Source organism: Anser cygnoides, chromosome 2, assembly GCF_040182565.1.
Source record: "Anser cygnoides isolate HZ-2024a breed goose chromosome 2, Taihu_goose_T2T_genome, whole genome shotgun sequence".
NCBI classification, from domain to species: domain Eukaryota; kingdom Metazoa; phylum Chordata; class Aves; order Anseriformes; family Anatidae; genus Anser; species Anser cygnoides.
Genome location: NC_089874.1, coordinates 117,580,274 through 117,594,621, shown reverse-complemented (window position 1 = coordinate 117,594,621; position 14,348 = coordinate 117,580,274). Strand labels below are relative to the sequence as shown.

At 36.7% G+C, this 14,348-nt stretch overlaps 1 protein-coding gene across 5 annotated transcripts in view; it reads left to right on the top strand.

Moving 5' to 3' along the window:
• The window catches only part of TRAPPC8 (trafficking protein particle complex subunit 8), a 50,254-nt gene that overhangs the window by 32,112 nt on the left and 3,794 nt on the right, over positions 1-14,348 (top strand). For 2 of the 5 annotated variants that reach the window (XM_048049350.2, XM_048049352.2), the window contains 8 exons: positions 265-412; positions 1,683-1,779; positions 2,580-2,648; positions 2,765-2,805; positions 4,165-4,350; positions 4,910-5,011; positions 12,400-12,447; positions 13,802-13,947. In XM_048049350.2, the coding sequence (XP_047905307.2) occupies positions 265-412; positions 1,683-1,779; positions 2,580-2,648; positions 2,765-2,805; positions 4,165-4,350; positions 4,910-5,011; positions 12,400-12,447; positions 13,802-13,947 (837 nt within the window). Of the gene's footprint in view, positions 1-264; positions 413-1,543; positions 1,622-1,682; positions 1,780-2,579; positions 2,649-2,764; positions 2,806-4,164; positions 4,351-4,909; positions 5,012-12,399; positions 12,448-13,801; positions 13,948-14,348 lie in introns of those variants that run through there. The other 3 variants (XM_048049351.2, XM_048049354.2, XM_048049353.2) reach the window with 2 other exon arrangements.

Genomic DNA, 14,348 nt, shown 5'->3' with positions numbered 1-14,348 from the left:
TTTTGTCACGGTAACATCTGACCTTTTTTTCTGGTAGCTTGAACTGGGTAGGCACTGTTCAAACAGTTTCTTATCCATTGCAGCATGGTTGTTTAGCATCCTATCAAAATGATATGTTAAAAAGAAAAATGCCTTTTTGGTCGTTGAAGGGAATAAATTGTTTAACAGCTTGATATTGATGAGAAATGTAAAAGCTAGACTTGATGAGAAGTTATGGACAGCAGTCCTGGTTCTTTAGAATGTTGTTTTTTCTTCCATTTCTAGTCATAGAGTATTAAGGCACACTGCAGTTATTTGTACTAGTCGATCTCTACATATTCGAGCTACTGTCTGCAGAAGTAATGCACTTGAAGATGATGAAGGCAGAGGGGACAACATGTTGGTGTTTGTGGATGTAGAAAATATCAATACTGTAAGTTCTTTCTTTAATGACAATACTGTTCTTAAGCTCAGCAGACACGTAAATGTCTCCAGTAGAACCAATATTTAATTAAAAGCTTTTATACTAACATTCTGACTGGAAATATTAAGTAAGCCTTGCATACTTAGACTTTCAAATTAATGTTGGAAAGAAAGTACTAACATTAAGTTATGCCTCAAAACTAGCTATGGATGTCTGCTAGAACCACCTCAACACTAAATGTATGTGATTTTGAATCTGTCTTCAACCTCCTTTTGGAAGACTTATTCCGAATTAATGGATGTTCCTAATACTTGCAACTTTCTGAATGAGGCAACCTGTGTTCCTTCTCTCTGTGCTGCACCCCTGACCCCAGTAGAATTAGCAATAACCTGAAGGAAACTTCTGCGTCCATATTCGTTAACAAGCTCTCACATGTTTGGAAACACAATCCAAACGCAGATATGTCTGTTGTGGTCTGATGGCCTAGCAAAGCAGATGACAATATTTCAGTTTTTCTAACTGTGTTAATTTAAATTTACTTTTTCTGGTTAAAGCTGCTCCCATTTCTTTAACAAGGCCAGGTAATCGAATCCTCTGCTTATTAGAATTCCTAGACACTTAAATGGTAGTGGAATCATGGAGAATCTTGGAGCTGATTTGTCATTTCAAGTTAGGTGTGTACGTTCTTTTTTCTTCAGATACTAAGGTGAATATTGCCAGTCTTCTTTGAGGAGGAGGGAGTATACAAAGCAGTTAGTGAGTTTACAGATGACATTGTGCAAAACTTATTTTTCCACTGTCATCTCATTCTTTCCAATAAAGAAAACCATCCCAAAAGCTACTTTCCATTGCGTATATATACGTAATTTTAAGAGTTGTTGAATTTCTGGGATTTATGTTTTTGCAAGGATCCTGAAGTAGTCTTAGAAACTAAGTGCCCTTATGGACAGTGGTCTGCATTGGAGTTTAAAAAGTCTAGGTTTCATTATAGTCATGTTAATCTAAAATGCCACCTTGTGGGAGTTTTTCCATAGGATCTTTTTCATTTTCTTATATCTTTGCTTACTGGAATTCAAAGTTGCTGGGAGCCGGGACTGTTTTATATTACAGTGGGTCTTCAATCTGTTCTTGTCTCCTTAGTACTGTATTGCAGGTGGCGTGAATGAAGAGTTAAATGAAGATTCCAACAGTACCACTTTGTGATGAACACGTACTGTGCAATGAAGAACACTACAAGTATGACTGGTCTTATTTGACATCATTTTTGTTTCTTTCTTAGAGTGAGGCTGGTGTTAAAGAGTTTCATATAGTTCAAGTTTCAAGTAATAGCAAACACTGGAAGCTTCAAAAATCTGTTAACATCTCTGAAGACAAAGGTGTGTATCCTTAATACCAAAAGGATAGCAAGTCCAGCTTCTGCCTGATGAGAAAGTTAATATTGTAAGAAGTTGAACTTGCCTTTCAGAATAACTCAGTTGAAGATGTTTTTGTGTTCCTTTCAAGCAAAGTGCCTTTCAACTTTCATTAAATTAAAAAATGGTCTTAATTTACAGGTAAATTATTTAAGTGTTGTGGAGAAATCCATGTCTGGGTTGGCTGATAACTCGCCTTGCAAGAAAAATGTCTCATGGCATTCTTTTGTTTGTTTGTTTATATCAGTGTAACATTTGACTGATCAACAGAATATTTGACAAATGCTCTATTCAGTTATTAGAAATATACCAGAATTGCTAGTGCTGTGTATCCTGCCTTAGCTAATATACCTTCCTAATTTTTGAAAAGGCAACCCAAGAAAACAGACATCTATTATTGTATCCAACATGCTATCTTTACATGTATGCTGATGCTTTATATATTTAAAGTGAATCTAGACAAATTTTCCTCTTGCGTTAGTATTGAAGGTGAACCAGTCGGATATGATTTTGTCTTCTGTTCCTTCTTTCTTTCCCTGTATCTGCTTCACATAGTGCAGCTTGTTTTCTGCTATAGAAGTAGATGGAATGGGTTAGCAGAAAGTCATCTCTACTATAATGCAGTTGTTCTGCTTGTTCAGACATGCTATTTAAGTGTTAGTGTGGTTTTATTTGTGAAGTTCAAAGGCTGACTTCTGGCTAGTATGGAATGCTATGTGATTATGTTGAAGGGGGAAAAAATCTTGTGATTTTTTTTCTTTCAGATACTAAACTTGCTAGCAGAGAGAAAGCAAAGTTGTGCTTTAAAGCAGTAAGATGCAAAAACTCAGAAGGTAGGTTCTCTTTTGATTGAGGTAACATTTTTTGAAGGGGAGTACAGTTGGGATGTTGTCTACTGCAGTTGACTTTTTGTGATGCTGAAATGATGCCTTCTCTTTTTATCCCTTAGAAAACTACACATTTGCAGATATTGTCTTTGGAAATGAGCAGGTAAGTTAACTGGTACAACTGCATATTATGTCTTGTGCAAGTAGCCTAGTGAAATCCTTTTTTACTTATTCTATCTTTTTTTTATCTCTTCACTAAGATAAGTTAAAAATTCTAACTCCAGATTATTGTAAACATTGAAAACCTCTAATGAATGTAGGTACTAGAATTTCAAAGTCACTAATTTAGGTTGCAATCAGTTCAAGGAGTCTGTTTCTCTAATTTCTTGAAAGATGGTTAAAATTACAGGCTACCACACCCTATTAATCTGTTTAAGCGTACAAATGTCTGAAGAAGAATCAGTCTAGAAAATGATCTTGGTACATAGAATGTTTTTCCAAAACCTGAGAAAACTAGACACTTTATTGGATCAGAAATCTACACTAAGATAATGAATTTGGTTAGTTGGATGTCAGTACTAGATCGCTTGTTTTATGTTGAGGGTATGTTTTCCGTGTATGCATCTGGCTTTTTAAAGCCAAAGAAAAGCTACTCAATGCCATTTCTTTTATAGACATATAAATTGAGTTTAGGACTGAAAATCTGGATAGGCTTCACGAACTTCAGCTTCCTTGTAAGGAAATATTCTCCACTTGGGCTGTGGGAAGGGTTCCTTCCCTTCTAGACAGTTACTTCAAAAAGCAGTTATTCTCCTTGGATACAAGTATTCTGCTGATGGGGAAAAAAATAGCACCTCTGCAACAACATATTCTGGAATGTCTAACATTCTTTTAAATGGAGGAAACTAAAATCTTATTTATCATGTTTGTCCAGGCATCACTGATGTCGGTCTTAACCACCACTTCCTTAATAAGCTTTTGATGTTTGTCACTGCTTATGCTAAGCTTTTCCAAACTTGACAAACAGCACAGTACTTCTGTACCTGTAAAACAGGTGGGATCTCTAATCTTTGCTAGTTAAGTGTACATTCCGAACTGGCAATTATAGGGTAATTAACTAGAAGAATTTATTATTAACCTAATAATTAGTTAAAATACTAACCACTATTAATAAAACAGTAGTGATTTGCATGTAGATTAGTTCAGAGGAGACGCTCCAGCTCTCTCTACCACACTTGATTATATCTCAGTAGGCTGTCTGGTAATAATCAAATACCTTATTTCTAAGTTCAGTACTTGTGATTTTAGATCAGTGATCTGTAGTTCTGTTCCCGTATGTTGCTTTGGAGGCTTCACTATGTAGTGCTGATGGCTGTAAAAAGAGCAAGCATTGTAACCAAAATTAGGCATATTTGCAAAAGATTGTTTGAGAATGGAACTGAAATACTACAATGATGAGTTCTGTTAGAGAAAGTTGTACCAGTTTGCATCTTTTCCTGAGAGCGCTTTCTTTTTCTTGCAGATAATAAGTTCAGCTAGTCCTTGTGCAGACTTTCTTTTTCAAAGCTTATCCTCTGAATTAAAAAAAACACATGTGCAATCTCATACTCATGGATCTCAGAGGGCTGTGAAACAATCATTTGATGAGGCAGTCAGGTTGATACAAAGATGCAGTGAAGTGGACTTGAACGTTGTTGTACTGTGGAAGGTAAGTATATTATTTTCTACATGTCAAAACTCATAGCCAAATTTCAGAGAGCTTACAACTATAATGTCGCATCCTGAACTTTCAAGCATACTTGTACAAAACGTACAGATGTAACTTTTTAAAACCAGACTAATGAACTAAAAAAGTGGTAAGAAGCCAAGACAGTCCTGATACTTGTAATAAACCACTTAAATGGTTTTATGCTGTCCTAGATGCATCCAGTTCTTGTAAGCTCTTTTTTTTAAAGAGAAAATTAACAAAAAAATACATTTTAAGTTTTCATAATGCTTGCTTTTATCATAGATCTGTAAGAGTGACCCCGTCTGCTTTGAAGAAGACGACCCAATTTACCAGAATGCAAACCTTAAGTAGTGGCAATTAGCAGTCTGAACCACAGTTGTTTGTGCTTGCAAAGTTTAAAGCATAAACATAAATATGTAAGTCAAGTTAGCATTTAGGTTTTGGACAAAACATCTTCCAGTTTAGGAGAGAATGTTGACTATAAAGCTTATTGGTTTTGGTCTGCTAATGTCTGTGGTCTCTGTTCTGTATTTTGTAGGCATATGTTGTGGAAGACAATAAGCAGCTTATTTTGGAAGGCCAGCATCATATTGCCCTTAACACAGTTGGGAAGGAGGCTTTTTCATTTCCTCAGAAGCAGGTAATGTACTATGAAACTTTCCTTTGCAATCGCTTCTTTCCCAAAATGCGTTTGATGCATTTTCTTGTAAATGGAAGTAAGTGGAATCATTCTGGGTGCTTTTGTAAAATCTGATGTAAGACTTACATCAGTAAGGTACAGCTATGTCGTTGTTTTTGTAAACTGTTTTTTGGTATTTCAGACTACATCTAGAAGCTTATTAATAGATTAAGTCAAAGTTAAAATGATGTAATTATTTTTAAGTTTTTAACAGGATAAAAATTTCGTAAATTCTACTACATACAACTTCTAAGTGAAGGCCTTTGTAAAATTTTTAAAAACAGAAAAGCAGAAACTCTGGGGAAATTAGTAAGACATTGAAAGATTTATTAGAATATATAAACTAGTAATACATAATTTCATTTTCAAACTTTATAGCCTGTTTGGTTATACAAAGAAAATAACATCTGCAAGAAATTTGTATGTATCTCTTGGTACATGAAACAGTAACAACTATGAAAGTTATAGATAGGTTTGCATAAAAACATGTGTATGAAAGATTCAGTTTTGTATGAAGGTGGCTAATGTGTAAAATAAAAACATACTTATTTAGTTTTCTGTTGGCCAGTACAATGCTGCTCCTTCTTCTTGTTTTGGTCCTGGTTTCTTTGTTTTTACCAGAATTGCATTACCTATACAGCTTTTAGTGAGCCCTCTTACTCTTTTCTGGTAAGAAAACACTAAGACAAATATGACTTATAGAAATTGTTATAACACAAATAACGAATTACTCAGATATCTGAAGCTATGCATTTAGCTTTGGTTCATAAGCCTGTAAGTAATTTACATCACAAAGACTTTTCTGTTTAGTCCTTTTGTGCTATGAAATTGAAATAGATCAGAAGGGACATTAGTTTGATCTAAACTGGCTGCTGTTCATTCCCACTGAAGAATCAGAAAATCTAAATCCTAACTTCTGAAGAGGTTTCTCTTGCAAAAACAACAGAAGCCTCTGCATGTGTGGACTCAAGCTATGCTAACAATATTATACTGTATTGGTCTGATGATTACTTCCCATTCTAATATTCTTTCCTGGATTTTAAGTTGTATGTAGAACAGTAGATCATACTGTAAACATCTGAAGTTACAAGAGAAAATGCTGTTGAATTCTGCTCCTTGATCCTGTTGAGGTCTTGTTCTAGCAAATGGATGGGGAGAGAAGTACGAATGAATTGCATCTGCATCCTAAAATAAACATATCACCAAACATTAGACATGCTAGGTATAGGGATTTTCATTTTTTGTTGACTGTATCAGAATACTAGATGTCTGCATTGAGTTTAGTTGTTTTAAGCTAAACAAAAATGATCACAACTTGTTGAGGAATGCATGCTACTGTCTTAAAGATTAGAGGCTGCATTCTCATCAATATTGTTATTACAACTACAAATAGATGCTACACTGATTATATACACTTTCTTAATGAACAAATTTTCAGAACTTCGTTTTGAACCATTCTGTATCTTTAGAAGCAGAAATCCATCTGTACTGTAATGATGTTGAAATCTAGTTTGAGTAGGGTGGTTGTTTTTAATAAATGCTTAACTCATCTGCCTTCGTGGTAACCAAAGCTCAGGTTGAAATTGGACTTCGAGAGCCTGTAATCTTAGGATGGCAGAAGAGGGAGAGACTTTGTATGCTCACATACTTTAAATTGGCATTTTTTATCATGAGAAGACAAACTCCTCTGAGTTCAAAGGTTTGTAAAGACCTTCAAGATCAAGTCCAACCATCAGCCTGACCTACGGAGTCCCTACCATGTCCTTGGGTGTCTGTATGTCTCTTGAATACCTCCACCACCACTCTGGGCAGCCTGTTCCAATGCTTGACGACCCTGTTCATGAAGAAATATAAGCCTCCCCTTGTGCAACTTGAGACTGTTTCCTCTGGTGCAGTCACCTGAGAAAAGAGATGGACACCCTCCTTATTACAGCCTCTCTCAAGGTAGTTGTAGAGAGGAATGAGGTCTCCTCTCAGCCTGCTGTTGTCCCCACTAAACAACCCCAGTTCCCCTGGTTGCTCCTCGTAAGCCTTGTTTTCCGCTCCCTTCACCAGCTTTGGTGCTCTTCTCTGCATACGCTGGAGCAAGTCAACACCCTTATTGTAGTGAGGGGCCCTAAACCAAACACAGTATTTGAGGTGTGGTCTCATCAGTGCCCTGTGCAGGGGTCCAATTACTTCCCTAGTCCTGCTGGCCATGCTATTTTTCATGTGGGTCAGGATGCCTTTGGCCTTCTTGGCCAGCCGGGGATGCTGCTGGCTCATGTTCAGCTTGACAAGCACCCCTCAGGTCCTTTTTTTGCCAGGCAACTCCAGCCACTCTTTCCCAAGCCTGTACCAGTGCCTGGGGTTCTTATGACCCGAGTGCAGGACCCAGCACTGAGCCTTGTTGAATGTCATGACTGGAATGCATGTCGATTTAGCCTATTGAGAACCCTCTGCAAAGCCTTCCTTACATTCAAGCAGATCAACAGGCCTGCCTAACTTGATATCATCTGAAAACTTACTGAGGGTGCCTTCAATCCCCTCATCCAGATTTTTGATGAAAATGTTAAACAAAACTGGCCCTGAGACTGAGCCCTGAAGGACACTACTGATGACTGGCCACCGACCACACTGAATTCTGCGCACTGTGACTCTTCAGCCAGTTCTTCACCTAGCGAACTGTACACCTGTCCAAACCATGAGCAACCATGTTCTCCTGGAGAAACTGTAGGAAACAATGTCAAATGCTTTACTAAAATCCAGATAACAGCCACAGTCTTGTCCTTATCTGCTAAGCGTGGTATCTTGTCACAGAAGGAGATCAGGTTAATCACGCAGGACCTGCCCTTTATAAACCTGTGCTGGCTGCTTCTGATCAGCTGATTGTCCTCTGTAACAAGTTAAATGATCAGAGACTTTGCAGCAGTTAAATATGTGGAGTGAATGAAGTAACGAGTTTAAAGAATCGCCAAAATAGGACTAAAAGAGGCTATGCAGGGAAAATAGTATACTTCATCTGTTAGTTAAGGCTTGCATATTCTCTTTAAAATATCTTGCTCTTTAGTTAAAGTTACACAAGCAGTGAAATGGGGTGGAGGAAATCCCAAAGTCAAACAGTACTTCTGCCATTACAATTTCAGTACATACTTTCCAGAACTGTAACAGTCAAATAGTTTCTTTCTAAGTCTGTGTTTATTTTGATTAAGTCATCAACAGGGTTGGAAACCAGACTGTTTCCGAGTGTCTTGGTCTGGCAGTATAGCATTTAGCTGTTTTCTGTGGACTAGACAGCAGAGGGAGATGGAGATGCATGCTTTTTACCATAACTTTATACAGTTAAGCTATGAAGAGCTGCTTGGTTCCGGAAAATAAATGTATTTGCAGATTCTGAACAGTGGTCACTGAGGATGCAAGAGCCTGCTTCACTCCCTGTGTTTCTTGCTGTGTTTTTACTTGCTGCTTTTTGGGTGGCTTTTTTTCCTCTTTACTTGAACTGCTTCTTTTTCATGGTGTTGTAACCACCGACAGAACTGTTGCTTTTGGCAATACAGCAACTCCCAACCAAGAACAATTTCACAGTAGACTTTGAGAAAACATGAATAAAACTGTACCCCCCCCCCCCTTTGTTTTGTTCTATTAATTTATGTCAAAGTAAACTCCAAGTGATTCCCATCTTAATGGAATTCTTCAAATAATTGCATTAAGTAAATCTGGATAGCTTACTTTTTTGGGGGGGAGGGGGAATTAACCTCTGTGTGCTTGCTGACCTCTGCTTTGTCAGTTATTGATTCTTAATTTTTTGCTAGCCTTTAAGGGTTTTGTTTGGATTTATTCAAACTTAAACAACCTGTCAGAGAAACAAAGCTTCAGTAAAGGCCTGCATTAGAGAAGCACTAGATCTGTATTCACTGACATGTTTCTCAAGTTCCTTAGGCAGTTGCTGATAGATTGGTAATTGTGTGTGCTGATATATAGTCATCTTAAGGTTTCTCAGCTAAAACGTTAAGTCTGACTGAAATGCAAGGGCAGGTTACTTCCATTTGGTTCACTGTGGAACAGACAACAGGATGTGATTATTCCTGTACCACAGCAGCATAACTTGGCAGAGCATTTGATTTTAAAAAAAAAAAAAAAGTACGGTTTCCATAAAATACAAGATAGTGGGGTTGAGGGAATGCTTAAAATGTTTCTGGCTAAAATTTCTTTATACCTGCATTAAAAAGAGAAATTCTCTATGAACTTTATTTGAAAGCTCAAATGCACATGCTTTACTTTATTCCCATGTGTGATCAATATATAATCATAAACGTTAAACTTTTCATTATAATCAAGGCTATGATAACTGTCTTTGAAGCTTACTGCTTTTCTGTCATTGTAGACAGGCTTTTTTTTTACACTACAGGGTTTTTATCTGCAAAATTAAGTAGGTAATTAAATGTTTTCGAGCATAGGTTGCTGTACACAGTAGATATCTCGGGTGATGTGAGGAGCTACTTGAATATTCTAGAATTTTGGAATTGGAACACAGAATACTGACAGAACATTTAACAAATATTGACTCTGTTAAACCATTTTTATATGTCATACAGAAAGCTCTCTGAACAGTACAGAAAACATCTACCTGTCTATCCTTTCCCTCACATGTACTTTGGGAAAAAACGTTCTTTTGTAAAAGGTAGGAAAAAACCTGCTAAATATAGCTTTTTGCTGAATCAGAAGCTCAAAGGTGCCACACCGGGGTGTGTGGCCTAGTCAAAGTAAAAACCTCACTAATAAAACCTAACTGGTACTTGTAGTTAATATATATATATTTTTGACAACAATACTGCTAGGGAGAATGTTTCTCTTCTGAAGTTTGTTTTCAGAAATTCAACTGTATTAAATGAAGGTCAAAATATGACTGCATCCAAAATACAGCTATTCTGTCACTTGAGTTATTTACCTCCATACCATAACTTAAAGGACAGAGTAACTTCAGATTTCTTCAAACATCCATTCTCACCTAGGGCTGTTCTTCAGTACTGTTTCTTTCTACTTTTTCTCCCATTTTTTTTCCTAATCCAGTCAATTCAAGCAGAAAGGTTCTGAAGCAAAAGCACCATGTATTCTGTATAGTGGGGTTGAAGTAGTATTGTGGGCTGGGGCATTTGCCATAATTTTGATTGACAAAGACTTGACACTGACCAAAGATGAGGAGTCTGGTAGGGACTTACCAGGTAGGGACTTACCACTTTGGAATTTCATCGTGTTCTTATACTACCAGCACCCGTACTTGTGAAACATGTTAGCACATGAGCGTGATTTAGTTTTAACTTGTTTATATGAGGTTAAGTAAGTATGAGTGCATTAATTCGAGCATATTTTTTAAATGATTCTGTTCCCATGTATGGCTCTCTCCTTTCATTGTGGAGGGGTCCCGTATTGCACAAACTTAGAGATTCCTTCCAGACAGGATTAATCTGTGTATGCCCCAGGGCTGCACAAGATGTGCTTCTGGGCTGCTATTTCAGTTCTGTGGATCAGACTGGTGCGAGCCCAAAGGAAAATCCATGAAATCCTTATGGAATGGATGCTGACTTTTTAGCAGATTAGCAGAGTTTCACTTCAGAGATGATTGCTTTTGGTAACACTACTTCTTAATGTAGGTGTAACTTGGGAGTTAGAGTGAATATAGACAAATCACGTAGTGAAGAAAACGAGTTTAAAACTGAGATTTAAAAATGGTACTCTGGTTTTGTTTTTTTCCCTGATATCTTTAAGAGCACATTGACCCAATCACTGAGAAGATTGTCTCTGAAGTTGAAAACTTTAAGTTGTCCAATACTCCTTAAAAGAAAAAAAAAATAGTTGCATGTAAAGATAACATCATTTCTGCCCATCTGATGGAAAGGAAGGACTTCTTACTTTGAAAGTGCCTTCTAAAGTTAAAGGACTTATTATGGGCAGACCTATCTATTACATCTATCATATAATGCAAAAGATATATTGATCAGGGTGTAAATTTTGACTTTTCTAGCTTTAATTAGTTAATTAGTACAGTTTCAGGAGAAATCAAAAACTGCTGTGAATAGTACATGATTTCAGAAGCGTAACTAGGGGTAATACACTTCTTTCTTTCAAAGAAGCAAAAAACCTCACTCTAATGGTCCTTACTTTTTTAAAAAATACTGAATAAATAGTGAAATTGTGAAGATTATTCTAGTTGTAACAGTAAGCTTGTGTGTTTTTATAGGTGTACATTTGAAGCTGAGCTTTGTATATGACTTTGGACAGCAAAAAGGTTTCTAATAATAGAAACAGCTTTTCTAGTACCAGTCATACAGTTTGTAGCTATTGGAAGGCAACTGTGGGGGTGGTGCAGTTCTGTTGCTGCTCTCTATTGAATGTTTCCATTTAAAAAAAAAAGACAAACTTAAATGCAGCTAAAGAACTTGACAGGGAAAAAAGGTTCTGCTGCAACTGTCAAATTCAGTTCTTCCAAACTCTATGATGAAATCCATTCCAATCAAGCTTATCTGTACCGCTAATGTTACATATGGTTGAGATCTTTAAATTGCGCCTAAACTATTATTTAAAGGGAGTATCCTGAATGTCATTGTGGCCTTCTTGTATGGGACATATGGTGCTTGCTGTGTACTGTGGCCCACAGAGGTTTTGCAAAGAACTATAATGGGTCAACAAGCTGACTTTAGGTCTCAGAACTATCAAAAGGCAAAAAACAAAGGCAAAACTCCAGTTAGGCTGATGTTCTAGGATTTGAGCAACAAAATACCACTCATTTAATTTTTAGTTTTGTTTTACTTTAAGTGTGACTTGAGGCTATTATCTGTTTGGTGCATATTCTTGAATGGGAGGGTACAGGTGCCCAAGTGAGTATGGGCATCTTTTTTTTTTAGTAGTTTTGATTCAATTTCTGAAGCTCCAGAGTAGGGAAGGAGTTTAATGCATCTTTAAACTTAGCATTTCTTATTAGATATCTGTAGGTAGCTCCATGATCTGCATGCAGATCTTCTTGGTTACCATTTGGAAGTGTTTAATTCCCTCCTGAAGCATTAGGTAAGAGAATCATGTGCTAAATGTTATACAGCCTTTGTTCTAGATAAATTGAAGAAAAAAAACAAAACAAACCAAACAAACAAAAAAAAAACTTTGAGCAGCTGAACTTGAAGAAATGGACATCTTTGTTGAATCTGACACCTAGAGGGTGACTGGAATTAAAATTTAGCCCTGTGATGGTGTAGTATTAGAAATAGAGATTTGAAATATTACTAGTATACTGCACTTTCACCAGTAAATGTTCCTGCTGCATTTCATGATGTTTTTGTCTATTTGTAGAGATAAATCTTCGTATTTGTCTTTTGTAGGGTTTTAAAAAAATACTCGGGAGTTCTGATTGGGAGGACTTGGAACAGGTAATTAACTCTAGGGCAAACTACAGTATGTAGGATATTGGTGTATGATCAAAGAGGTTGTTATAATTTGAGATAAATTCAAATGAAAAACTATAATTTGAACTCTTGAAGGCTGGTGTTTTTCATGCTCTGAAGTTCCATCAAATTAGGTACATATAAGGTTAGGGTGGAACTAACAAATTCATTCAGAGCTTAAAGTAATTTGGGGGGAGAGATACTACACAGTAACAATGAAATATATCTTAAGAAAGCTATTCTTCCTTTCAAGAAGAAAGAAAAACAAACAAAAAACACCAAAAAAACCACATTTGGCTTGTCTGGTATATCAGCAGAGAGATGTTTACAGATTGCAGAATGCTTGCAGATTTCACTGGGCCCCCTGTGTTTGAGTCAGGTTTTGTTCCTATAGTATATCTGTTCAACTTAGAAGGTACAACTCCCCATCCTTAAATGAAAAGGATTACTTTGTGCAGTGTACTGTCTTATTTGTGTGTTTAAATCTTCCTTCACTTGAAGTAGTCACATTTATTGCTGCAAATTCTATTTTTTTCTAAAGGTGGACTTTTTGTAGAATAGATTCATAAGGCAATAAAGAAGGTAGCCCTTTCCTCAATAAATCCTGCTTGCAAAACAGATTTAAATGTTGAACAGAGTTCAACAGAATAGTACTGTAATGCTGGACCAAATGTAGCCCAGTTGCCTCATTTGGTGTTGCATCTTTGTCATCTGATTTCTTCTGCTTCAGAAATTGATTCTGCTTGTAAGGTTAGGATGAATCCCACATAACGTCAGTGCTTTACTTGGGCTTTCAGCTGGGGACAAGGAAAGGCAACTTCAATGTCTACAAGAGCTTGCTATACAATTCTTGACATACTCTGCCTTTTTAAATCCTTCTGTCATTGTTAGCATGTTTCCATGAATTTGTTCGCTTTACTTTGGATCTGTTCTGGGAAACTTGGTTATTGGCTTTTCTGTTGTGAACTTCCCAGGGTAGGTGATGGGTATTTTCTAGTTAACAGCTTCTTAATTAGGGAACTAAATGCTGTCCCTCTTTCTTAAAAAGAAAACAAAACCAAAACGCAACAAATTACCACAACGCTAGCCTGCTTTTGTGAAGCTTGCACAGGTAGTGTTTTCACAATCAACTGTGAAATCTCTCTTAAAAGAAGGTAACTGATAGCCATATCATTTCCTTACTTAGCATGCTTAAATACAAAAATTGGAATAATTAAGCTGTAGACATGTCCCTGGAATTAGAGCTCATAATAAAAACTTGTAACTTCTGTGACTGGATTTATTGTGTTGCACGGTGCTTCATGCCAATGTTTTAAATGTCATTCTGAATTTGTTTCAGGAGTTACCAGAAATGGCTCTCTTAAAGTTTTTTCGACCAGAAAGTACACCAGGACCTGCAAGACCAACACCAGAGCAGCTTTCCAATCTTATCAAGACGAGTCTTCATTACCCAGAATCTTTCAGTCACTCTTTTCATCAAAAAAGGTTAGTGGAATATTTTCTTCGTAACCTTTTGAAATATTGTTAATTTGACATAAATCCTGTTGAGAGATCCAATGTGGATTATAGTACAGAAGACAAAACAGCATGAAATCTTGCGGAATTCCTAAACTTGCTGCTTAGGTAATACATAAGTAAAATGGAAGTTCAATGTAGAAAAGCAGGCTGTAATATCACAGTTTGCAGTTTTAATGTTAATTGGGAATGTTACCAAACTTACTGAAAACAAAATAAATACCCTGGTGCCTTTGTGTGCATTTTGGTGGGTGTCAAAGGAAGAAGCAGCATAACTACTCTGAGGAGCTAGGCAGACAGTAAACAGTACTCTTAAATTAAAGAACTGCTATGTCTACAGTATATGACTTGTCAAGATCAGCCATGGTTCT